The sequence below is a fragment of the Cydia strobilella genome, chromosome 18, assembly GCF_947568885.1.
Source record: "Cydia strobilella chromosome 18, ilCydStro3.1, whole genome shotgun sequence".
Classification (NCBI taxonomy): Eukaryota; Metazoa; Arthropoda; class Insecta; order Lepidoptera; family Tortricidae; genus Cydia; species Cydia strobilella.
The window spans coordinates 12,826,187-12,853,324 of record NC_086058.1 but is presented as its reverse complement, the minus strand read 5'-3'; the positions used below and the strand labels follow the sequence as shown (position 1 = coordinate 12,853,324).

At 38.4% G+C, this 27,138-nt stretch overlaps 1 protein-coding gene across 1 annotated transcript in view; it reads left to right on the top strand.

Annotated features, from left to right (window-relative positions):
• LOC134749677 (uncharacterized) overlaps nucleotides 1-27,138 on the top strand; it is a 71,582-nt gene that overhangs the window by 21,402 nt on the left and 23,042 nt on the right. Inside the window, exons 3-6 of the mRNA XM_063684695.1 lie at nucleotides 18,205-18,329; nucleotides 19,631-19,767; nucleotides 22,640-22,817; nucleotides 23,430-23,643. Coding sequence (XP_063540765.1) covers nucleotides 18,205-18,329; nucleotides 19,631-19,767; nucleotides 22,640-22,817; nucleotides 23,430-23,643 — 654 coding nt within the window. The remainder of the gene's footprint in view (nucleotides 1-18,204; nucleotides 18,330-19,630; nucleotides 19,768-22,639; nucleotides 22,818-23,429; nucleotides 23,644-27,138) is intronic.

The window sequence follows — 27,138 nt, the reverse complement described above, 5'->3', positions numbered from 1 at the left end:
GAAGCCCATAATTAAGATTTAAAAACGTAAAAAAGAAAAAAAAACTTTATAGGGCTGTATCTCCTAAACCGTGCGTCGTAGCGCAAAAATAATCAACTTTTCGGTCCCCTTTATGTAACCATTAATTTATACAAAAAAAAAAACGCAAAAAAAAGTTTTTTTTTAATAGGGATTGATCTCCTAAACCATGCGTCGTAGCGCAAAAATAATTAAATTTTTGTTCCCCTTTATGAAACCCTAAAGTAATATACAAAAAACACAATGTAAAAAAGAAAAAAAGAAAAAAAAACAATAAAAAAAACTTTATAGGGCTGTATCTCCTAAACCGTGCGTCGTAGCGCAAAAATAATCAAATTTTCTTTCCTCTTTATTCAACCCTTAATTTATATTTAAAAAAAAAAACGCTTTCACTAAACTGCTGTAACTCGGAAACTTAGAATCCACAAAGGGGACTTTACTAAATTATGACACATATTAAAGCCTGACCAGTAATATATGATCATTGTCAAGAGGGCGCTGTTCATTCTCATGTATAGGGTGACAGTTCAGTATAGTATGAAAAAATATTGTATTTAATGTGAACATCATCATCAATGTAATTAATGTTGCTTGCCACGCTTAAACATAACAAAAATCACAATAAATTGAGTCTTAAAATAAACTTAAAAAGTCTACTAAAAATCGTAACAAAAGTAATTTTTAAGTCGCTGATGTGACATTCTCAATCAAAAGGTAGGTACCACTTTGTCGTTTACCATAAAGACGAAATTTGATTATATCTTAATACAAATAACCTGTCAGAGAAAGTGGTACCTTTTGATTAGGAACGTCACAAATGTTGGTCAGTATGAGGAGTGCAGCCTACAGTTTATTTTTAATTATATTTATATACCTACTACGGTAAGATTGATAAGACAATGTAATTATGCCTCCGAATGAAATAAATACACTGTATCGCAAAACTAAGTGGCGAGACAGCTCATAATGCCATCTCTTGGTTGGTCTTAACAAGGGTAAAGGAGATAGTATTAAGATCTCAGTCGCCAGCTGATATTGCGGCAAGTATAATACGCACCCCACCCGCGTAGGTACCCTTCCCCGCGCACGCCCTTCTTGCTCAATTGAGTTTTATTTTGCCAGATAGTAAAAAAACCGTGGATCAAAATGACCCAAATTATGAATGATGTCTCAATGTGGTATTATAATATTGTAGACGTAAACTTAATAATATGAATTTTTTTTTGTGGCAGATACAGGGTGTTAATTAGAAAAAAAATTTTTTTAAATAAAAGCGGTGGATGAATTTGACACAGATTTGTTTGAATAACATATAACAATGTTCTGTAAAGTACAACACTTCACTTACCGACTCTAATATTTTTTTAGGCGTTTTAGGATCAATATTAGGTATTTATTAAATGCCATTATACCCGTGGATGAAAATGACACAAAATGCGTGTGTACGTCGGAAGCCACTTTGCCTTTACAGGGAAACAAAGAATTTCGTCTCTAATATTTTTTTTACAGAATGCTGATTGAAAAAAGAAATACCTAAATTTCTACCTAAGCAAATACCTAGGATGACACAAAATATTATTTTTAGGTTTAGTATATGGTCTGGAAACTATATATAAAAAATAAGCAACATTAATATTCTTATAACCTCAGAAGTTATTGGTACAGGTCTATTGTATGGAATCCTCGTACTGTTAGTCTTGCCCCGAACAAAATAAACTATGTTAGTCTCACCCTACCTTACCTTATATCTATAAAATGAAGTCACTGATATGTAGATTGTTTAAAACGAACAAACAAACCAATCTAAATCTAATATTCATTCATGTATGCAGTAGAAGGTGGGTCGTTAAAACATCTAATCACCTAAGCTAAGCTATTTATCTTGGATTATGTCTCAATCGTGTATTACAATAGTAGCCAATCGTGTATTTCAATATATATTTATTTAAATTGTTAATTAGAAAATTAAAATAAGGCGAACTTAATACCAGAGGATTCTGCAGAGATTCTGCAAAAGCGATTAAATCGCTCTATCTTCAGACTTAAACATATGTATATATTTTTTAAACATATAATAAAAAGGATCATTATAGTATTAGTTTTTGTTGTCTTAAATTTCATCGTATTTTCACTCTTATTATATTATATAACACGGGAAAGATCCTTTTATTCCAACATTTTATTGACTAAAAAATCATTTGAAAGTACAGTCTGTCAAAAAAGAGTAGAAATTAAAAAGTGGCAACACTGTAGTGTCGTCCCTTTCAAATCAATCTAAGAAAAACGGGATGACACTACAGTCAAGTGTTACCACTTTTTAATTTCTACTCTTTTTTGACAGACTGTACTTTCAAATGATTTTTTTCAGGCGTGAAAGGGATTATTTCTAGCCATTTTGCATATTTATTGGATGTTTGCTAGCTTTGAATGCAAGGATCTATTCAACTTCTTAAACGAACATACAATGGTAATCATTACGTATGAATGATTTTATATTTTGTGTGGTAATTATAGATAATGCTCGCTCCAGATTACGCGGCGCGAAGCCGCGATTCGCTGGGTGGATTAACTCTTTGATGTTTTGGGGGTCCAAGGAAAAGGACAGATATGTAATAACCCCTTGGGATTACAGCCATTACATGTTACAGGCCTTTACAAAATAACTTATTACCTACGATGTCGTGACTCGTGACGTGTACGGCGTTGCGCAAGTGACGCTCAGTAGGGTATTCTCCTACTAGTCAAATCAAATAACGTATTTATAAACAGATGCGTGACTTTTCATGGCACCCTGTCATCCTAATACATTTTTTTATTTTTGTTTGGCGTTTGTCGATGTGCGATTGTCACCGACCGACTAGGCTCATTTTTTTTTATGATGAATAGGCATTAGGCAGACATTCTGAACTTGAAATTGAACCGATTTAGACTAGGAGGATATAAACAAACGGAGCCGCCACGTGTGTAATTTGCTGTACAAAAAAGTGCAATTTTTTGCGGGGGAGGGGAACGTCAAATGTATGCGTAACGTCAAAATAGCCATGTCAGATAAACGTCAGTCCATACATTGTGTATGACCATTGGCCGACTATTTGGCGGAGGGGAATGTCTGTTAATGGCTACTTCATTTGGTTATATCCTAAGATTTAGATGAAATTTGGTATGGAGTACTAAGTCACGGGAAAGGACGTACGATAGTTTTTATTACGGTAATTATAATTTTACACAGAATAAGTCGCGGGCAGAGGCAGTTGTGAAATTAAGAGCAAATTAATAAATCAACCATTTGTACATCTAAATGTACAGAAGGCGTCAAGTACAAAGATCCCATAAATCATAGTAATAAATCTTTCCATGAACAAATGATGTACACTCGACCTTATATTTGCACTAATCCAATCATAAATCACAATCCAATAATCGAATAGTAATCGATTGTAGCCTAATCGATAGTTAACCGTAATCGTAACACGTTGAATTCGTGTTGCAAGATGGCCTTATGGGTCAATAAAATGGTGAATACTTGGGATGCCGAAAATGTAAGTTTAGAATGATTAAATGATAGATGCGGCTTTTTACAAGAAATTTTATTATTCATTTACTGAAGGTAAAATTCTTATCTACGTAATCAGTAAAAAGAAAAACTTAAACGATAGCGAATTACATTACTGAGACATCATCGTTATAATAGTCAGACTAGTCAGACTTTTTACACGAGCAGCCTGTGGGTTAGGTACACCCAGCGATCCGCAAACGCTCTCCGAGTTCAGTATAATAATGCTTTCAGAATGCTGATGGGGCTGTCAAGGTTCTGCAGCGCCTCGACGATGTTTGCAGAGGTGCGCACAGACGGTTTCCATGCTATCTTGCGTAAGCGCTCAGCCTCCTTAATGCAAAGAGCAAGAAGCAGTCCCAACAGCTTTCTGAAAGTATTATCCGACAGGTACGACTGTCGAATATGGAGGCACCTGGTGGTCTTAACTGGGCGACCTGTATGTTGACCTGTATGGTGTTTAGTTCTTTTTAGTTGTAGAATAACTTATTTAATTACTAACACTAGTGAACAAGTTTGGGAACAAATCAAATTATTTTATTAAATATTTTGATTTGTGTTTTTTTTAAAGTAGTCACACTACTATATATAAATTAAAAACTGTAATAGATGTCATATATTAAAGAAAAAGTGACGAAGCCCTCCAGTGGTGAAGGCCGGATTCGAACCGGCGTCTTTAGCTATCGCGGCTAACGCCATGAACCCCTAGGCCACCCCGCCACGGCGGTGCCCGTCCGAATTTCTCGACTATATGCCATCTTAGTAAGACTAGGCGTCTTTGACCAGCTCTAAGGGCAAGCAGTGCGCGCTTGCACCTCCTAAACGAACTCCTTACGGATTTACGTTGTAGCGAGAGAGACTGGTGCTGCCATCTATGAACAAGTTTGGGAACAAATCAAATTATTTTATTAAATATTTTGATTTGTGTTTTTTTAAAAGTAGTCACACTACTATATATAAATTAAAAACTGTAATAGATGTCATATATTAAAGAAAAAGTGACGAAGCCCTCCAGTGGTGAAGGCCGGATTCGAACCGGCGTCTTTAGCTATCGCGGCTAACGCCATGAACCCCTAGGCCACCCCGCCACGGCGGTGCCCGTCCGAATTTCTCGACTATATGCCATCTTAGTAAGACTAGGCGTCTTTGACCAGCTCTAAGGGCAAGCAGTGCGCGCTTGCACCTCCTAAACGAACTCCTTACGGATTTACGTTGTAGCGAGAGAGACTGGTGCTGCCATCTATCGCTACAACGTAAATCCGTAAGGAGTTCGTTTAGGAGGTGCAAGCGCGCACTGCTTGCCCTTAGAGCTGGTCAAAGACGCCTAGTCTTACTAAGATGGCATATAGTCGAGAAATTCGGACGGGCACCGCCGTGGCGGGGTGGCCTAGGGGTTCATGGCGTTAGCCGCGATAGCTAAAGACGCCGGTTCGAATCCGGCCTTCACCACTGGAGGGCTTCGTCACTTTTTCTTTAATATATGACATCTATTACAGTTTTTAATTTATATATAGTAGTGTGACTACTTTAAAAAAAACACAAATCAAAATATTTAATAAAATAATTTGATTTGTTCCCAAACTTGTTCATAGATGGCAGCACCAGTCTCTCTCGCTACAACGTAAATCCGTAAGGAGTTCGTTTAGGAGGTGCAAGCGCGCACTGCTTGCCCTTAGAGCTGGTCAAAGACGCCTAGTCTTACTAAGATGGCATGTAGTCGAGAAATTCGGACGGGCACCGCCGTGGCGGGGTGGCCTAGGGGTTCATGGCGTTAGCCGCGATAGCTAAAGACGCCGGTTCGAATCCGGCCTTCACCACTGGAGGGCTTCGTCACTTTTTCTTTAATATATGACATCTATTACAGTTTTTACTAACACTAGTATTAGGTACTTAGCTTAAGACAAACTAACAAAATCTATGGATTGTTATGATCTGCAATAAATGATTATTTAATTTAATTTAATTTAATTTAATAAACCAGCTATAGGTACATATACCTATTTCAAAGATTACCATATAGAATTATTAAATATATTGTTTTAAGTCGAAAAATGCTCGACACGTTTCACTCCGTACCGAGGAGTGTCATCATTCAAGAATTACTACTGAGAAAAAAAAATGCCTTCATAAAGTGTCACCGCGACATTCGATTAACTTAGATTAACTACTAAAGCGTGTTAAAGGGTTTTATTTCCTTTTATCTCAATTACTCTGATTTTATTTAATATAGCCTATATATTACTAGCTATTTTTTTTCTCTTCGCTTCGCGTTCGCGAGTTGTTCGCTTACGTAAGACGCAGCGTAAGCTTACAAATCTTGCAATCGTTAGTTCACTTTGCATTATCTCCTATAGGACCATTCACCGTTTTTGGTGAATCCTTAGATCCTTACCGAATCCAAAGATAGATATAAGTTATATCTATCTTTGCCGAATCTAAACCTGCAAGCTATCCATCTTGTGGCGTACTCGCAACATATCGCACATAATAATAAATCAACATTTCATAATTTTGGAAGATCTCGACGATTATTCATGCAAACGAGTTAAAATGTCAACTGTGCAAGTGTTAAGTGTTTAAAAATTACTTGGTCCTTGCCTGTCGTTTGCAACAACAACACTACTAATGCGCCGTCGGAAAGTTTCTACAATTGCGAGTTCCACTTAGAAAAAAATCGGAAATTTCTCACATATTTCTTTTAATAAGAAACGATATTATTTTTATAACCTGTAAAGGTGCAGTATGTATAGGTATAAGTTACTCTATGGTTCACTAAAAAGGCTAAAGCTGCACTCTGGTGGCAGAACATTGCAGTAATATCCCCTATTGTCTATAACGCGCGATTTCTTAGGAATTTCCGGTCCATAGTTTACTGTAGTTTCTTATCTTAAGGCATATGCTCTGTTGCCACTGACGTTAAACTAATAATATAATGAAAAACGAATTAACGAAACAGTTTGTGATTTATGATTATAGAATGAAGAATCACATAGGTATTCGTCTTTTATTAATTTTATAACTTTTATGGTTCAATTTGTCCGTGGCCTAGATAAAAACACTACTGTCAATAAGTATAATATGTATAGATGTCGAAAGAACAAGTGAACAAGGCCTCTGCCCAGGGCTTCGATCGAACCAACCCGTCAAATATGCTTTAAAGCCATATTTTTGCGCAGCGTCAGGGGTGCGAAACTCCTCGCTTCGTGCAAACTCGGCTCCGTCCGCATTGCTCCGAGCAATTATTAGGTTGGCACAACTTGACGTCCCTACTCCCTATGCTTGCACGACCACAGATAAGATAATGACTTATATTTTGACAACCCTTAATAGCCGAAAGCGATAGTGCCATATATTAGAAAGGGAAAGCATGATTCGACCCTGAACTGCTGTCAAACTTCGGATTTGTAGGAAGTTTCCTTTCTGTACGGTAGTACTATTATTTATTCTGTGGCTGCGTCAAGCTTTGGCACGACATGTCTTTGCATGATCCAAATGTTTGCACGATTCCGCATAATCAGAAGAACAAACAGAATTAAAAAAAAAACGTTTATTTCAGGCTTTTAGCCCATAACACAAATACATGACGAATCGGTCGGATGGTTTTGATCGGTCAATATTGGGTTACGCACTCGAGCGTGGGATTGGAGCTGTTTTCAAGTTTATTAAGTTTAATTTTGTGATTTTGTTTAATCAGAGAGAATCATCCCACTACTTGGAGTACTTAAGAAATTCCTATAAAGCCGAGGAATCTAACGAGCAAAATGTGAAAGAGTAGATCCCGCGCGACGGCCACATCTTCCGTCGCAAATTTTGCACGGAATATCTTTTCTTTTTGTTTTTTTTTTATAATTTCCTGGCAGCTGTGGGCGGTTCTGTTCGTTTAATGGACCAAAGCTAATATTTGTTTTTAATGTATTGATAATTATTCTGATGTCATGTAAATAAACTGGATCGCAACTCATACACAGAACTAGAATTTTTATGTCCTCTTGATAAATTCACAATCAGGAGTAGTATTTATTAATAACGCAGCGTACTACGTAGGCGAAAAACACTACTCATAGTTCATAGTGTTGTGTTCCTGCCGGTGAGTAAGGTTGCCAGAGCTCGACGAGGGTGCGGATATTAGGGTCGTCAACATGTAACACCTCTGAAGTTGCAGGCGTCCATAGGCTACGGAGACTGCTTACCATTAGGCGGGCCGTATGCTTGTGTGCCACCGATGTTTAAATAAAATCTATTCAACATCAAATCAAGTGGATATTTTTACAGAAGTAATGTGGCTCCATGTCTTAACATAATATTACTTAACGTACAAGTGGGCCGAGGGCGATGCGCTCGGTCGCGCGCGCGACAATTGCGTGTGTGCGGCCGGACTTATACAAATACTAGAATTAGACATTAAGCCCAAAGGACAGCCTAGAGTCCGTCAGCTAACTGCACCACAGATACACGTATACACCGAGGCGAATCTGATCACCGGCTGAATCGAATCAGTCTAAAAATATTGCCGTTGATATTTGAAATATTGCATTGATATTCGTAAAAGCGCACTTAAATTGCACCGTACGCCTCTCCTCTTAGCCTGTGACGTCAGTCCTGAGTAATATTTTAAATATCACTAGCGACCCGCCCCGGCTTCGCACGGGTAGTTCAACTAATTTACACAAAACCTTTACAAATTATACATATAAACCTTCCTCTTGAATCACTATATCTATTTAAAAAAACCGCATCAAAATCTGTTGCGTACTTTTAAAGATCTAAGCATACATAGGGACAGACATACAGACAGCGGAAAGCGACTTTGTTTTATACTATGTAGTGAAGAGATTTTTAGCCTGATCCAATTCGCCTCGGTCTACCCTATACAATGTACAACATTGCCTGTCAAATATTAAAACTGCGACAAAATCAAAATAATGTCAAGTGTCATAGGAAGTATTGAATTCAGAAATAATATGTGATTGCGTAAATTGTTAGCTTTTGCTGAAAACAGCTTATACGGATATTTTGGTACATACAAGCGGCCGCTAACGGCCGCTGAATAGCTTAAAAGTGGTCACTTTTTTCATCTGCAGTCTGCTTCTTTCGCACTCATGAAATGTTCATATACGTACGTGATGGCTTTCCTTTTGGACACTTTAATTATCTTTAAACTTGCTTTAAACGTAAGCGACATTCTAGATCTGTGCTCTGCATCGACTTTGATGTGACAAAGTGTGGAGGTGTTTCAATAAACGTCATATTTTCATAGAAATTTGTCTATTATTGTTACACTTTGATATCAAATGTACAAACAACTGCCGGCCTAGCCAAGGTGACAATCGCTATCGCTTCGCCATCGAATCGCTTTGTGTCTCTATCACTCTTCCATATTAGTGCGACAGTGACTGTTGCGTTTCGATCGCTACGGAGCGTTAGCGATTGGCGTGTTGGCTACGCGGCCTTAACTCGGGACTTAGGAAGTTTCTTAAGGAGCAGAGCCCCCCCCCCCCTCCCCCCTTCCCCGCACATGCAAATATATATTTATGTATATTATATGATAAATTTGTATATGTATTTATATTGTTTATTTATGTAGTTTATAAAGGTATTATAGTATATAAATATTACTAGTTTGTATATTGGCGTTAGTATTAGAATTTATATTTAGAAATTTTTTTTTCCGCATCGCACTGCACCCATCTTAACAATTTCTGTTTGGCCCAGTGGTTGACTGGTAGAGAATGCCTCAAGGCATTAAGTCCGCCTTTTGTACTTGTTCTTGTGCAATAAAGTTTAAAATAAATAAATAAAACCATCGTAAAACGAATTCTTTTAATAGGTATAATATAAGTGTCGCAAAAGAGAGAGAGCGCTGGTGGCCTAGCGGTAAGAGCGTGCGACTTGCAATCCGGAGGTCGCGGGTTCAAACCCCGGCTCGTACCAATGAGTTTTTCGGAACTTATGTACGAAATATCATTTTATATTTACCAGTCGCTTTTCTGTGAAGGAAAACGTCGTGAGGAAACCGGACTAATCCCGACAAGGCCTAGTTTCCCCTCTGGGTTGGACGGTCAGATGGCAGTCGCTTTCGTAAAAACTAGTGCCTACGCCAATTCTTGGGATTTAGTGGTGTAAGCGTGAAGTGGTAACAGAAAGACAGAGTTAGGTGTTTTTGCATTTATAATATTAGTGGAGATAATTGGGGGCTGCCTGCGGTATTTCCGTGCCGATATGACCTTCAAACCTTCAAGAACGTACTCCTATCTTAAAGGCCGGCAACGCACTTACAACCCTTCTGGTGTTGCGGGTTTCCGTGGCCGACGGTAATTTCTTAAAAGAGACAAGAACTAAAAACAACACACAAAAGGAAGCGGAACTCTCAAAGATGCAAAAGTTGATTGTTCGTAACAGTCAACTTGTTCAAGTTTCTGGACTTGCCAAGACTGGAGTTGCCAAGCGGACCCCAGGCTCCCATGGAGCCGTGGCAAAATGCCGGGACAACGCGAGTAAGATGATGTGTCGCAAAAGGCTCGAGTTTCTACCAACACTAGGTTAACCAAGTGAAGTAACAAGTCCAGTCGTATGTGAAACATTGTAAAACAGTGTCTATTTATTAATCTGTGACAGTGTTCACGCATGGTACTCTGATTGGCGGAACACAAAGAAATGGACTTTACCTTCGGATCGTTATTTAAATGAACAAGATGTTATCTGGGAAACAAAGCTATGTTTTATGCGCCGTTGTTAGATTCATCTTATTTTAGACAAGATTTTTTTTATACCACGTCGGTGGCAAACAAGTATGCGGCCCGCCTGATGGTAAGCAGTCACAGTAGCCTATGGATGCCTGCAACTCCAGAGGTGTTACATGCGCGTTGCCGAAAAAATTGCCGAAATGGAAAAATTCAGACTCGAACTTTCGGAACACCGGTCAGATGCAGATCCCTCATAACCTATTTAGGCGGTTCCCTGAGCCAGAAGGCGAAAAATCGCCTTATTTGATCATATTTTCCTAAGAGACGTTAATATTCGTAGACGTGGAAAAAATACATGTAGGTCTTGATTATATTATCTTTATTTAAAAAGCTTCCGATACACGAATTATGACACTTCGCTCTATACAATTAATTCCCAAAGTAACCTCTAACTAGGACTTTTAATCCAACTTTACTCGGTTTTTTGCTATGTGACACTACAAACAAAAAAAAAGAAGAAAAAACAATCTAAACTTAAATAGTAATTTGACCGCTTTCGAATTTCGATATAAGGCAACGTTTTTAAAATACGTAAAAATCGACAAAATTCGATCAAAATTTACACTTGGCGCGCATGGTCTTTCTCTTTCCCGTTCTTTCTTGCGAAATGTGACAGTGATAGCGGCAAACCGATGGAACGGCTGAAGCTTACCAAAAGCGTGCGAATCTTACCATTGAACCGGGTGGCTGGACTGGACCCTTAGGCATGTTCAAACCGTTTGCTCCTTAAAAGTTGTATGATAAAAACCTTGTACCCAAATCGTTCAATTTTATAATGTCCACAGGAAATACGCCCGTTTTTCCAAACGTTTTTGACCTATATACTTGTGAAAATAACGATCAGTAAGATAGTTTTTGACCAATATACTTGTGATAATAACGATCAGTAAAATAACGATTAGTAAGATAGTTTTTGACCAATATACTTGTGAAAATAACGATCAGTAAGATCGTTTTTGACCAATATACTTGTGAAAATAACAATCAGTAAAATAACGATCAGTAAGATAGTTTTTGACCAATATACTTGTGAAAATAACGATCAGTAAGATAGTTTTTGACCAATATACTTGTGATAATAACGATCAGTAAAATAACGATTAGTAAGATAGTTTTTGACCAATATACTTGTGAAAATAACGATCAGTAAAATAACGATCAGTAAGATCGTTTTTGACCAATATACTTGTGAAAATAATGATCAGTAAAATAACGATCAGTAAGATAGTTTTTGACTAATATACTTGTGATAATAACGATCAGTAAGATAGTTTTTGACCAATATACTTGTGAAAATAACGATCAGTAAGATAGTTTTTGACCAATATACTTGTGATAATAACGATCAGTAAAATAACAATCAGTAAGATAGTTTTTGACCAATATACTTGTGATCGCTATGATCAGTACTTGAATATAAACTAATAATTCACTTTTCGTAAATCGGTAAGGATTGATGAATGCTTTATTCAGCTAGAATAAAAGCTTACGATTACAATCATAAAATAATTACAAAATATGAATCCTTTAGTTAGGCAGGCTATTTTAATGATATATTAATATTGCTAATGATGTAGACGCAAAAAGACCAGCCGGGCGGCCAATGCTGCGCTTTAAGGATTGTGCGAAACGTGACATGGTTGCCTTTAACATCCCATGCAACCAATGGCAGAAACTGGCTGAAGACCGACCCATGTGGCGTCGTGTTATTTATGATAGTCAATCCAAGCACGACGATGCCTGGTTCTCCTTACTAAAAGAGAAACGCACGAGGCGCCACGAGCAGGCCTCCAACCCCCGCCCACCTGGGGGAGCATACACCTGCTGCGTGTGTGGCCGAGGGATCCTCTCTCGTATAGGGCTTTACAGCCACGAACGCAAGTGTCGTAACACTCGTAACCGCGATGCTGCTTGAAACATCTGACACGGATGACAAAGGCCTATTTTTTAATGATGTAGTACTTTATATAAAGAACAAAGAAAAAAACCCCAGATCTACGTTTAAGTTCATCTTCATTACGTAACATTGTTGGTTTGGTGTAGATCAAGATGTATAAATTGCATTGCCTTATTTAGAACCTTGCTTTAACTGGGTAACAAGCGAAAAATTTAATGGATTATGTTTCTGTTTATTACTTCGAATAAATACGCCTGTCTAATTGTATAGATCTTCTTTTGAATGATTGCGATGATACTAATAATAAACGAAAGCGGGGTAATATTTAGAATGGCAAATATCTACGTATAAAACCAAAACCTATATAGCTATAGTCCGACAAAAAATTTCGAAAATAAATCAGGGCGCCACTTCCTACGTAAGTGTCACATTTTTGAAGGCAACAATTTAGTATGGATTTTTTTAGTTCCATTTAATTTAATTTCTACTATTAATTTTTAACAAGCAGAAACGTCTGCGATCGATGCTATTAAGCTTAGAATAAATTTAAAAGTGGAAAAATTACTGCCTTGGGTGAGACTTGAACTCACGGCCTCTGGATCCAGAGGCCGTGAGTTAATTTCTACTATTTTACGTCGCACTGTACTTGATACACATGTACTTTAGCAACACATACGCTATTTATTCCTAATAATAAACATATTTGATTAAATGTTACCATCTACGAATTCGGTTACAGAATAATATGCCTTTTTAAAAGAAAACTTTTGAGTCGCTTTAAAAATATTGCTGTTGAGTATCTGTTTAACTCTTTAAACTCAATTGTCAGCTTATCGTTTCCATTTTGCCGTAGCCATCGTAAATCTTTCGAGCGTTTCCATTTTGCCGTTGCGTGCATCCACTGCTCTGCGTGAGTCCTGAAAAAAAGGCTAACGCTCTTAATAGACGGAGAGCTAGACTTGGAAAATGGTCAACGATTTCGAAACTAGACAGAGACTAATAGGCGCGGTTGTTTTATGCGATAAAAGCAGCGTTAAACGCGATGCCTTTGGCGTACACCCATTTTACATTAGATAATCTAAATGACCGTACATTGTTTTACGCGGTAAACGCAGCAGTAAGCGCATTGTAATTTATCCTACATTCCGTTGACGCATCCGTTCAACGCTGCATCGCATAAAACAACCACGATATGTAGTTTGCTTTATTATCCTTTTTATTGGATCTCTGGCATCTGTTCATCAGTGGAGGTCACAGAACGCACGCCACTTAAAGGATGTAAGTTCGAGAGTTCTGGGTTTGTAGTATGATTAAGGTTAATTATTTTATTTATTTATTTAATCTTTATTGCACAAAAGAAAATACAAATGTACAAAAGGCGGACTTAATGCTACAAGGCATTCTCTACCAGTCAAAATTATGTTATTAATTCAAATATAACATTGCCAGACGTTTTTCTTGGGAAAAATAAAAGGTGACGTTAAAATGCCGTTTAATAGTCGTCGCCTGATTTGTTGTTCGGTTGTTCTTGAAATCGACGCCCATTTTCAGGGGTTAGCTCTTAGTCTATAAACACAACAATAATAACGAATTAACAATCATCATGAGGGTCTTACAATTCATGATGAAATGTCATTGAAGACATAGGACAAATCGTTTCCTTATTAATATTACGCAATTTGCAGAACTGGTTATTAGCAAACCCCGTTATGAAAACTATCCTACTACTAACCTACCTACTAACCTAAACCCTAACTTGTTGGTGCCCAACTTCGCCCAAGTAAAATGTTAAGGCGGTTCCCTGAGCCAGAAGGCGAAAAATCTCCTTATATGATCATGTTTTTCTAAGAGGCGTTGATATTCGTAGACGTGGAATAGTTATTTGTGCAACAAGAGAGGAAAGTTGGTTTTTCTTGCGAGTGTTTATTTTGAGTCCCGAGAAAGCGAAAGATTCTAAGGTAGAATCTTGAGCGTAGCGAGGGACTCAAAAACACGAGATGTAAAATAACTTTGCTCTCATGTTGCACACATCATTTTTCACCTCAGTAGTGAGAACATATTAAAGGTTAAAATGTTTTTCGAATTACACAGAATAAACAGAAAAAAAAAGTATTATAATATGTACAATACGATACGATACGATACGATACGGGACCGGACCGGACCGTACCGGACCAGACCGTACCGTACCGTACCATAAAAAATGTAATAAAAGTATGAAGTTCATGGCCTTCACTAAATTAAAAAGTTATATTGTTTCACTCCCTGGAGTGAGGAAAGTCGCACTTTCCTCACTCCAGGGAGTGACGAAAGTAGCCTTGTTCGAGCTGCTGAAGTGAAAAAAATATATCTAGTTCTTGACTATATTATCTTTAATAACATAGCTTCCGATACACGAATTATCGATACAATTAATTCCCAAAGTAACCTCTAACTCGGACTTTTAATCAAACTTTACTCGGTTATTTATTGTGGATACTATAAAGAAAAAAAGAAGAAAAAACAATCTTAACTTAAATGGAAATTTCATAGCTTTCGAATTTCGATATTGTACCTAACGTTTTTAAAATAAATAAAAATCGATAAAATTCGATCAAAGTTGCACATGGTCTTGGCGCGCATGATCTTTCCCTTTCTTTCTTGCGAAATGTGATAGTGACAGCGGCAAACCGATAGAACGGCCAAAGTAATAATTTTAATGAGAAGTACATATCCATTGAATTCACAATAAATAGAGCTCCTTAAAATTTGTTTATATTAAGGTGTCATGGGATTAGGATTGTCACATCACTCTAAAAGAAGGGTCTATCCCTAGGAGTAGGAATGGATAATATCCTAAAAATCCTGACATTGCCTGGAAAGTAAATAAAATAAAATTCTAAAAGAATAAAATAAAACTATGAAAACGGATTATATCGCGTATATTGAATTTATAATACATCCCGACGTTTCGAACTCTTTACAGCGTTCGTGGTCACCCGTTGACCACGAACGTTCGAAACGTCGGGATGTATTATAAATTCAATATACGCGATATAATCCGTTTTCATAGTTTTATTCTAAAAGAATACTTCAAGGATGAGTCAGATTTGTTATTACGATTTAGAAAGTGGTTAATATCGATATATCGATAACAATTGGGTCGAAATTTAATTAATCACTAGCACTGGTACGCTTTTGCCCCCGAAAATCCGAGCTATAATACATCCCTGTTAAATAACAATCAGATTTCTCCACAGGTCTGTCTTTATCTCACTACGAGTAATATGTAAGAGCGATAGAGAGACAACAAGCGTTTCGTTGTCATAGCGCTAGCAATTGTCATTTTGGCTAGGCCCCTGTACAGAATGGCGCCTTATGATATCGGCTCTTTATAATAAAAGGACCTTTAATATATTTTTTCATGACCAATTTCAATAATCTGTGATATTTTATGTTAATACGCTTATCTTTTCTACTTCCTTATTTAATGTACAATATATATTCAAGTACTCAGTAGGTATTAATTACATGCATTAATAATATTGTCTTCGGTTACCGCGATAGTTACTCATGAAATAAAACTATGTAAACGGATTATATCGCGTATATTGAATTTATAATACATCCCGACGTTTCGAACTCTTTACAGCGTTCGTGGTCAACGGGTGACCACATGACGGGTTACATGCATTAATGATATTTTTCGTTATACATTTTCTTAATTGAGAACCGAGATCGCATTGAAAATTAATTGATTTTAAATTAGCTGGTAATTTAATTTTTCGCAACGAAATACGAAACACAATCTCACATATTCAATAGTATTATTATTTAGCAATGGCACAGAATAAATAATAGTACTAGGTATAGATGATTGAATCTAACAAAATGCGTCTATTACGACAGATATGACCGCTAGGTGGCGCAAGGCGTCCGTTCCGTAGCGTTGCGCGGCAATTACTATGACTGGGGCTGGACCCCAGAATTGGGGGCGGCCGCATGTACTTGTAGCGGCGCGACGAAATCGAGGAGTGAGACGCCTGGCAATGGTGGCCTTTCATTCCTTAGAAGTATGTTAAGGAGCATTGTGGGCTTCGAAAATGACGGAAGTAAGATTACCCTCATTATCTTCAAGGGCCTGAGTCATCGGTTGATATAGTTCGTAGATTTCAAACAGTCCCCTTCCGGCTTATCCTTTGTCTATTGTTAAATGAAACCGCACGTGCTACTTACTAGCATAAAAAAATGGTATGGCCGTTTTAACCGGTTATTCAATTACCACTCTATGGAGATTGCAATAAGGTTTAAAATGAACTAATGGGAAAACATATTCCTTAGCTGTGTGGTCTTTGCGGTTACTGAGTGCCGGCAAGTCGAACGCTACAGAACCAGTCTAAAATGTGTCATCGATATGCGTAACAAATGCGCGTTATCGGAGAGCGCACTTACACTGGTTTTGTTAGCGTTTGACTAGCCCGCGCTCGCCACGATGCACGAACCAGGTAAGGGACAGGGACGGATTGCGATTAAAACATTTTGATGGATTCATGACAAGTATGTATTTACATATTTAAAACAAACAACAATAACATTTTTTTACTAATCAGTTAAATAATAACATTAGGTAATAATCCGTTTTACAAATAATCAACTATTAAAATATTCCTCTCTAATGTTACAGACTAAAAACTAAAACTATATTTAACAAAATTAATACATATATGCCCTTTTTAAACTATATCGGCTTTTTTACAATATATAGGTATTACAGACAAATTTTTAATAAACTAAAATAACGTTTTTTTATACGATGTAAATAATAAACAACCAGCCAAACAGTACTGAGTTATACATACATAAAATATAAATTACTAACTAAAAATATAAATAAACATGCATTGGTACAATATAAATAAAGATGTAGACGACTGCTTTTTTTAACTAGTTTCTTTATCTTCGGAATCTTCTGTCACATTAATTATGACAGAGGGGTGGTTGTTTATTATTTACATTGTATAAAAAAACGTTATTTTAGTTTATTAAAAATTTGTCTGTAATACCTATATATTGTAAAAAAGCCGATATAGTTTAAAAAGGGCATATATGTATTAATTTTGTTAAATATAGTTTTAGTTTTTAGTCTGTAACATTACAGAGGAATATTTTATTAGTTGATTATTTGTAAAACGGATTATTACCTAATGTTATTATTTAACTGATTAGTAAAAAAATGTTATTATTGTTTGTTTTAAATATGTAAATACATACTTGTCATGAATCCATCAAAATGTTTTAATCGCAATCCGTCCCTGTCCCTTACCTGGTTCGTGCATCGTGGCGAGCGCGGGCTAGTCCAACGCTAAAAAAACCAGTGTAAGTGCGCTCTCCGATAACGCGCCTTTGTTACGCATATCGATGACACATTTTAGACTGGTTCTGTAGCGTTCGACTTGCCGGCACTCAGTAACCGCAAAGACCACACAGCTAAGGAATATGTTTTCCCATTAGTTCATTTTAAACCTTATTGCAATCTCCATAGAGTGGTAATTGAATAACCGGTTAAAACGGCCATACCATTTTTTTATGCTAGTAAGTAGCACGTGCAGTTTCATTTAACAATAGACAAAGGATAAGCCGAAAGGGGACTGTTTGAAATCTACGAACTTTACCCCTTCTTTGTCTCTTACCTCACGATAAAAGAGTCTTGTCTCGGATGCCTTGGACGGAGTAGCATGGCGGTCTTTGGTGTCGGAGGCCAAGATCCACTTCGGGTCGTTGCGCCACAGCAGTAAGTAAGTAAGAAATGTTTGCCATTTGTATTAAACTAGAAGCAGTGCAGCAACAGTAGGCAAGATGCCTTGATAAGCTCAATGAGGCAACCCCCTTGACATTAAAAGAGTTTTCGCGACCGAAAGATTCATGACAGGAGGTTGTCATGTCATGTAGTTTTGTGACTTAGGCTTCGCGATCTCATCATATATCTACTTAACCTGTTTCTTCTTTGCCCGCAGGGTGGAGGGCGACGCGAGTGCGGCGAGGCGGGGCGGTGCGCGTGCGACTGGCGCGCCCCTCCCGCGCCGCCCGCGCCCCCTCACCCCCTCCGCGCGCTGGACGACACCCCGCCGCCACTGCTCAGGTACGTCTTCATTATCATATCATGGTCACGTTGGAGACAGAAATGGTATCATGTTGAGTAAAAGAAGTGTCATGGGATTAGGGTTGTCACATCACCCTAAAAGAAGGGTCTATCCCTAGGAATAGGATATCACCCTAAAAATCCCGACAGTGCCTGGACGGTAATATCTCAAAAAACCAACTAGACCCTTAACTCGCCAGCGCCAGCATACTTAAGCTTCCCTGTTCTCTGCCCAATCCTGAACTTTTAACTACCTTCTATAGCCCAATGAAATTAGATTTTTTCGAAGAATTAATTCCCAGCAAGCTGAAAACCTACCTACCTTCATTTAGTCCTTAATGCGTGTAATTCGAGTTTGCTCCATCCCAGATCCCAGGAGGTGTGCATCAATTCTTGCTCTTTTTTCAGTTTTTTGATTGTAGCTCAAAAACGGTACGTCCGATGGTTTTTTTATTCAATTCAAGATAAAAATTGATATCTGAGGATTCGAAAGGTACCTTAACATGAATTCGTAGTCAAAGATTGTAAAAATGGCCGCCACTTTTAATTTCTTTTTCTTTGAAACATTATGTGTGCAATTATATAAGTTCCCATATAATTTAACATGAAACTAAAATAAACGTGGAATATCTATACAAACAAAACAGCGTTTCTGCCTTATTCTCATTGAAATAGCGTTCAAAATGGTTACGTATTATTTCTTTTGATAAAAGCAATATAAGCATTGGGAACAGATGCCCATATATACTTTATTATCCCTTACATAATCTTACTCACGCACAAATCGCACAATGCATGCAGAATGACTAAGTCACTGTCAAGTCGTTGACCTTATGTAAGAACCACATATTAACCACCATGTTATTCCAAATTGAACCTAAATCCCTACTTATTAGGATTTCGGAAGGGCAGAAAAATGTGGTGAAATAAACTCTGATGATTCAGAGAGATTTTCCTTTGTAATAATGTATGGACGTAATTGTTTGAAGTTTATGTATTACTTACTTACTTACTTCGCTGGCTCAGCGACCCGAAGTGGATCTTGGCCTCCGATACTAGGTTTCGCCATTCGTTCCTATCCTGTGCGATCCGACGCCATTCAGCCGCCTGGATGTCACATAGGTCCTTCCGGAAGTTTATGTATTGAAGTGTGCAAATGATGCGTGGTTGTCAGTAAGTTTTTTGTACGTAATTGTTGTTAATATAATTGAAAGTTATTAATGATGTTCCTCACGGTAGAAGTCGAAGACGGAGGCGTGAACGATAATGTACAATATTATATGTGTTCTGTTGTGTTGCAGATCTAACCCACTGTATACCGAGGAGGAGGAACAAGAGGTAGTGATAATCGTGGACTCGCTGGAGGAAGAGGACGTTGTGGACGGAGGAAATCTTGCGGCCCCTTGCGCGCCACGCCGTGTACCTTCCACCTCTTCAGGTCAGATACGCCTTAAACCCGAACTTTTGAAATAGGGGAAACATTTACAGACTCGGACGAGGCTTGGACTCACGGCTCTTGGACACTGGCTCACGCTCTACCAGAGCTACGGACATATCTTTCAATACATGTCGGAGGGCATAGCTTGAGCCAATGATTAGCTAATAGGTAACTCTCTCACAAACTTGACAATTCGGTCGGGAAATCTCAGTAGATAAGCAATTAAGGCTAAGGAATGGAATGCGCTCCCGCCATCTGTATTCCCTGATCAATATGACCTCGGTCTCTTTAAAACAAGAGTGAATAGGCTGTTACTGAACCGGTGAGCTCCATCTTAGGCCCTGTCTTCACTTTCCATCAGGTGTGACTAGGGCCAATCGCCGATCAGTTTATAATAAAAAAAAAAAAAAAATTAAAGGAGCCTTCTGAAACCCCTCTACTCATCGTCTCTTTTCACCTAATTCTTAATTTTTTTTCCAAGATTAACTCGCAGATAATATCTCAAAGTGTTACATTTGTTATTTGTAAGTATCAATCGATATTTACAGTAAAGAAACGATTCTGGCCTCGATGTCAAATTCCTCGAACATACAGTCCTCGTATGTCCAACTACCCGAATGTCCAATCTCTGGACGTCCAGTTCACTGGATGTCCAATACCCCGTCTTCGTGTGTCCATTCTTTGTACGTCCATTTCCCCAAAAGTCCAATATACTCGAATAAGCAGTAAACTTCAAACGGCCAATATCCGAAGGTAGCAGTGAGTTTGCTTGGTGACAACTTTATCGCCTGCCTGTAAGGAAATGGCCAGCTTCTGCTTATCATCAACACACAACAACAAGTTCTCTGTACGAATGCATGTTTTTCTGCATTAGGTATAAGTTGTATGCCTATTGGTTCTTGAATGCCTATTACTAGTTACTTTATTACTCTCTCTTTTTTTTTCTTGCCTTTTGTCTTCATTGATAAGTTAAAAGTCAAAGGTTAACGCACAGAAATCGCAGGCAATTGTTATCGGTAGTCCCTATTATATTAGTGGGCTCTCAGACATGGTGGTACCCGACATTCTTTTTGATGGAATTCCCATCTCTTTCTCCTCTACTGTTAGGAATTTGGGTATCACCATGGATGAGACGCTTTCCTGGTCGGCCCATACGGCTGAGGTGAGTAGGAGGATATTTGCATCTCTCCACTCTTTAAAGCGTCTCCAAAACTTCCTCCCTGTTCACACCAAGCTGACTATAGCGCGATCCCTCTTGATGCCACTTCTGGACTATGGTGACATTGCGTTCGTGGACCTCAAAGAGGAACTACTTGACAAGCTGGAGCGTCTCCAAAATGTGTGTATCCGTTACATTTTTGGTTTGCGGAAATATGACCACATCTCCGACTTCCGTTCTCAGCTCGGTTGGCTTCGGATCCGTCGGCGCAGGGATGTGCATGTCTTGTCCTTACTGTTCAACGTCCTATTCAATCCGACCTACCCTCCATATCTCTCTGAGAGATTTACTTATCTGGCAGATGGTAGTGGTCATCGCTTGAGATCGAGTGCAAACCTGACTCTCGCTGTGCCGTGTAACAAGACCCGGTCATATGCGAAGTCTTTCACAGTGCGCGCTGTACAGTTGTGGAACAAGTTGCCATTATCCCTTAGACAGTCCCAGTCGGTAGCATCACTCAAGGGAAAATTACATAAGTTGTGGCTTTCTGATGACTTGTGTTGTACTTAGTTGAGTACTAAGATTATTTATTTAGTTGTGATAATATACAACTACGGGCGGTGTCTTTTATGGGATGCAACATGTGTTAGCACATTTGCTGCGTCCCATCTAAGACACACGGTAAAAGCGGCAGGTTCAGCGGCAGAAATTGCCGCCAAAAATAAGCATGCCAAATACTCCGGGTTACAGGGGGCGTACGATTTTGTGCCCGTTGCTGTCGAAACAGCCGGACCATGGTGCAGCGAGGCGTCCGAATTGTTCAGAGAACTGGGTCGGCGGCTGAGAGAGAGGGGGAGCGATCCCCGATCTGGGTCTTGGCTTGTCCAACAAGTCTCCATTGCCATACAGCGCGGCAACGCTGCGAGTGTGATGGGGACTTTTGGACCAGGCATGCCACGGAACGGGTCTTAGGTTAGTTGATAGTTTTAAATTTGGGTTTATAATAATTATTTATTTAACTTATATGACGAATATATATATATATATGTATATATATGTATTTATGGGTATATATTTGTGTTTATATGGATATGTATTGTATATATATGTTTATTTTATATTCTAGATTACAGGTTTTAATTATTTACGTTTGTAATAATTGAACCATAATTTACTTTCTGTTCATAGTGTTCGTTTGTCTATCTTGATCTGTTTATTGTTTCATTCTCAATTGCTCAAAGGTTGACTGGAAGAGATCCCTTATAGGGATAAGTCCGCCTTTGTACATTGTATATATTTATGTTCTTTTATTGTGTTTGTAATCTGTCTTATGTACAATAAAGTGTTTACATACATACATACATACATACATACATACATAAGTTAATTTGTATTTTAATTACTCCCTTATTAATTATCATTTGTATACGCTCTGTTTACATATGTGGCTGCGTTAGTGCGCAACCTTAGTATAGTACCTATTAGTTTGTATCATGTCACTACCTGTGAGTTCCTATAATTGGCTTCCTGTATCAACTATAATTTTTATGTTAATGTCACAGTCACAGCTGTTGGATCTCCAAATAAAAAAAATAAAAAAAATATATATATCTGAGCATATTTAGACTCTCTTTGTCGCCGAAAAGAAAGCTCCTATCTTCTAACAGTCAATTCTGTGTAATATTCTTGAAACTATTAATTTTGATTTCCCAGGTTACGGCAGCAACGGGCGGGTGTCGCCATCTTTACCAAAGACCGAGGCGGAGCTACCCGACTCGAAGCACGAAGGATCTCAGACGTCAAGAGCTTCAACCTCTGACACGGACAGCCCAGGGTGCACGCTGTCGCGGAGCCTTAAGGAGGACATCAGGGCATGTTTAGGAGGTTGCAGGTAATTTCTCCTCCCCTCCTTCAATAGTACTAGACAAATAGTACGAAGGATCTCAGATGTCCAGAGCTTCAAGCTTGTTTAGGAGGCTGCAGGTAATTTCTCCACTGTACTAGTACTAGATTCGAAGCATGAAAGATCTGAGACGTCCGGAAGTTAAACCTCTGACACAGACAGCTCAGGTTGTACGCTATTGCGGAGCCTTAAAGAGGACATAAGGGCGTGTTTAGGAAAATGTAGGTACTGCATGTCTTCCCTATAACACTAGACTGGAAGTATGGAGGATCTCAGAGCATGGCATAGCGTTATTTGGACCATGGGCTATCAGATACAAATAATCCAAAAACAATCGTGCCAAGCGGCATCGCTTGACATCAAAGTTCACACTTATTGCATTTACTTCTCCCGGTACTAATAAAAATGGCGTCCGATCGCACAGGATAGGAACGAATAGCGAAATATAGTGTCAGAAGCCAAGATCCACTTCGGGTCGCTGAGCTAGTGAAGTGAGTACTAATAAGAGAGGGGTGGGTAGCGTAGTCTATCTCGTGCATGCTTCAACTTGCACGCTGAGATATTCTAGAATGGCTCATAAACATCTCCAATTTCTTTTAGATGGGACAAAGACGTCGGCGTCGTAGTAGAAGCTGCCGTGAAGGGCGCCGGGGGCATCACCGCTGCCCGAGCGAGGCTGCACGCAGCATTGCTGGCGCTGCATGAGCCTTTACCCAGGATTCCCAACCGCGGCCCTTCGCTGCCGTACTGCGGGCCTGGCGTGCGACCCGGTGACGTCACTATGATGCCGAAAACTACTGAGATGTCGCTACTGGTGAGTAGTAGTTGAATCTTTGGATATAGGGCATTCCAGAAAAGTGTCGATACTTATTTCTTTAACACTTCTGATAACGCTAAGAAGCCGATATTTGGCATGATAACTTAGATTTAAATACAACGGTACATGTGACAGATTTCGTAGGTTATTAAGGTAGCTGCCATACACGTCACGCCCCCGACAAAGTAGATCTCTTTGTTGAACGTCCCAAGTTATGTTACTAAAGGATTCCCTATGTAGAGAAGCAGCCTAGGAGGAAAAACCTTTCGCTTACAGGACGCAAGTTTTTTTTACTCGAAGCTGATACAGGCTGCTTCTTTAAGGTGGTTGAATGAGTCCGCTGGACGTGGCGATTGGTGCGAGGACGACTAATGTTGAAGTAGGCTGCTCCTACTTTTGACTGTTATTATTATGATAAGTGACAGTAGGACAAAGGGAAAAGTAGGAAAAAAGGTTTAATGACATACAGCACAGCATTTAGTAAAATGTATTCAAGAGTTAATCTTGTTACATTGTTAGAATGTTCACATCTGATATTATAATATAAGTATAAGATCCTAAATACAATTAATTTAATGGAAATTATCCTAGCTTCGACTTCCTATCTTGATAGTTTAGTCATGTTTTTAAGCACGTTTTCAGCTCTTATGAATTCACCAATCTGCCAACTGGCAAGTTTCCCATTTTAACAAAGTGTTTTAAGTAACCAGTTGATACAGCGAAGATATCGTATATTTCCTCAACCAAAAGTGGGTCAGTCGCAAAATAAGCACAATATTTGTAACATAATATTTCATACATAGAGGCAGGGACTGCATAACCGAAATATAAAGGTATGAATCTTTACCGGTATGACGTCATACCGTAACATTTCGGTTGGATTTCGATAGCGAAAAATTTTCAACCGAAATTTTTCGGTAGCGAAATATAACGATACCGTTATTTTTTCCTATTGAAGGTATAGGACAAAAATAACGGTACCGTTATATGTTTTTCGCTACCGAAAAATTCCGGTTGAAAATTTTATCATTAAGGTCACGGTTTTTGCTTTTTGACAGCGACGTCAACGGCGATAACGTATGAGCGTTTGGCTTTTACTTAATTAAATATGAATATAAATATGTATATTTGATCGTCAACCGGCCTGATTCGAACTTTAAGATACGGTTTTACTTACAATAGGAAACTATACAGGACATTTTTTCGGTACTGAATTAATACCAGTTAAATACCGGTATAATAACGATTTGGGTATTCCTATGAAAAATAGTGGTAGCGTTATTTTATACCGGTACCGTACCTTTATATTTCAACCGCTATAGCTTATTTAGCTATACCTTTAACACGAATCGGTACCTATAAAAAATACCGGTACCGTACCGCTAATACCGTAACCGAAATCAACCCCTGCTAAGAGGCATTAGCAGGCCTCCTTCACTCGCTCAAAGCCACGCGCTATATGCCTACCGCTCGGCGTATCGTCGACGATATAATCGACAGAGGGCCGCCAAACGCCCGCCTGAGCGCTCGCACCGCACGTTTCCCGCGCTTACGCTTCGAAATGCCGAAACCACGTAATTATTGTGCAGTAGATGGGTGTAAAAGTCAAAAAACAAAAGAAAATTTGTCGTTTTTTTAGGGTTCCTAACCCAAAGGGTAAAAACGGCACCCTATTACTAAGACTCCGCTGCCGCTGTCCATCTGTCACCAGGCTGTATCTCATGAACCGTGATAGCTAGACAGTTGAAATTTTCACAGATGATGTATTTCTGTTGCCGCTATAACAACAAATACTAAAAAGTACGGAACCCTCGGTGGGCGAGTCCGACTCGCACTTGGCCGGTTTTTTCATTTCCGAGAGACGAAGAAAGGTGAGTAGTATTTTAAATCTATCTTTATGAATTTTGTCACTATTTATTTCTTTGAACATAAGTAGATAAATCGTAAATTAAGGAGTTTTTTGAGTCAGGTATTATAAGTGTTGTTTTTAAATATTTGATTGACTAATATAAAATATGGTTGATTCACAACATTCGTTTTATTACAAAAATAACATAAGTAACAGTACAACCCTAGCGCATTCTTACGATGACGCGTTGGCACGTGGCTCGCAAGGCAGTCTCGACTCTTTGTGCGCATACTTATGGTACATTTCTTCTCGTCCTGAGCAGCAGGTATTATTATTAAGATTTTATAGGCTATTATAGCGTAGGTATTTTCGCTTTTGTATGGGAATGATGTATCTGTTACGTAGTAACTATTTATTAATCTGTGGCATTAGCTTGTAATGAGGCACCTTCGTCACTGTCAAATGGCTATCATAACCTTAATTTCAAACTTATAAGGTCCATACCTACGAAGAGTGGTTTTAGTAGCAAATGTAATGAGATAAGTATAAAAGCCGTTATGTAAGTAATTGGAGCTATGATCGTATCGCAAAATGTAGGTGTCGTGTGTGTGATGAAACTTTGGCCACATGTGACTTTGAGTGGACATTCACTTACCTACTAAAATATACAGGGATGGCCATACCTACCAGCAACATCGAAAAAACCGGCCTAGTGCGAGTCGGACTCGCGCACGAAGGGTTCCGTACCATTACGCAAAAAACGGCAAAAAAATCACGTTTGTTGTATGGGAGCCCCCCTTAAATATTTATTTCATTCTGTTCTTAGTATTTGTTGTTATAGCGACAACAGAAATACATCATCTGTGAAAATTTCAACTGTCTAGCTATCACGGTTCATGAGATACAGCCTGGTGACAGACGGAAAGACAGACAGACAGACAGCGAAGTCTTAGTAATAGGGTCCCGTTTTTACCCTTTGGGTACTGAACCCTAAAAATCGAAAAGCGAAGTAGATAAAGAAATTACGAATCTCGTTTTACGCGTTAGGGCCTCCGGACTGACAATATAGCCTAATACCTAAAAATTCCAGTGTCTGATTGGAGTAAAAATTAAGTACCCATGCTTACACGAAAACGCTTTTACCATAGATATAACTTGCTTAATTTAATAAATTTATGAGATCTGGTATTGCTTATTTACCAAAATTCTAATCAATCGAATATCGAATGTGAAGTATAACAGTTTCAAAAAAGTTGGAAACTTCAAAAAAACTTTGAGAATGTTCATACTCATAGGAAGTTAAGGAAACTTTCATTTTGGAAGCGGAAAATTAGTGAACAAGTATAAAAAAAATTTGAGAATCAAAACTAAAAAAAACATTGGTAAAATATCTTATTTTCGTACCTTTAAACGAGCAATTTTTGTATATTTATATATTTCGGGGATCTCGGAAACGGTTCTAACGATTTCGATGAAAATTGCTATTACGGGGTTTTGAGGGGCGAAAAATCGATCTAACTAGGTCTTATCTCTGGAAAAACGCGCATTTTTGAGTTTTTATATGTTTTCTGAAGAGCAAAGCTCGGTCTCCCAGATATTGATATTTAAAGCCCGACCAGTAATATATGATCATTGTCAAGAGG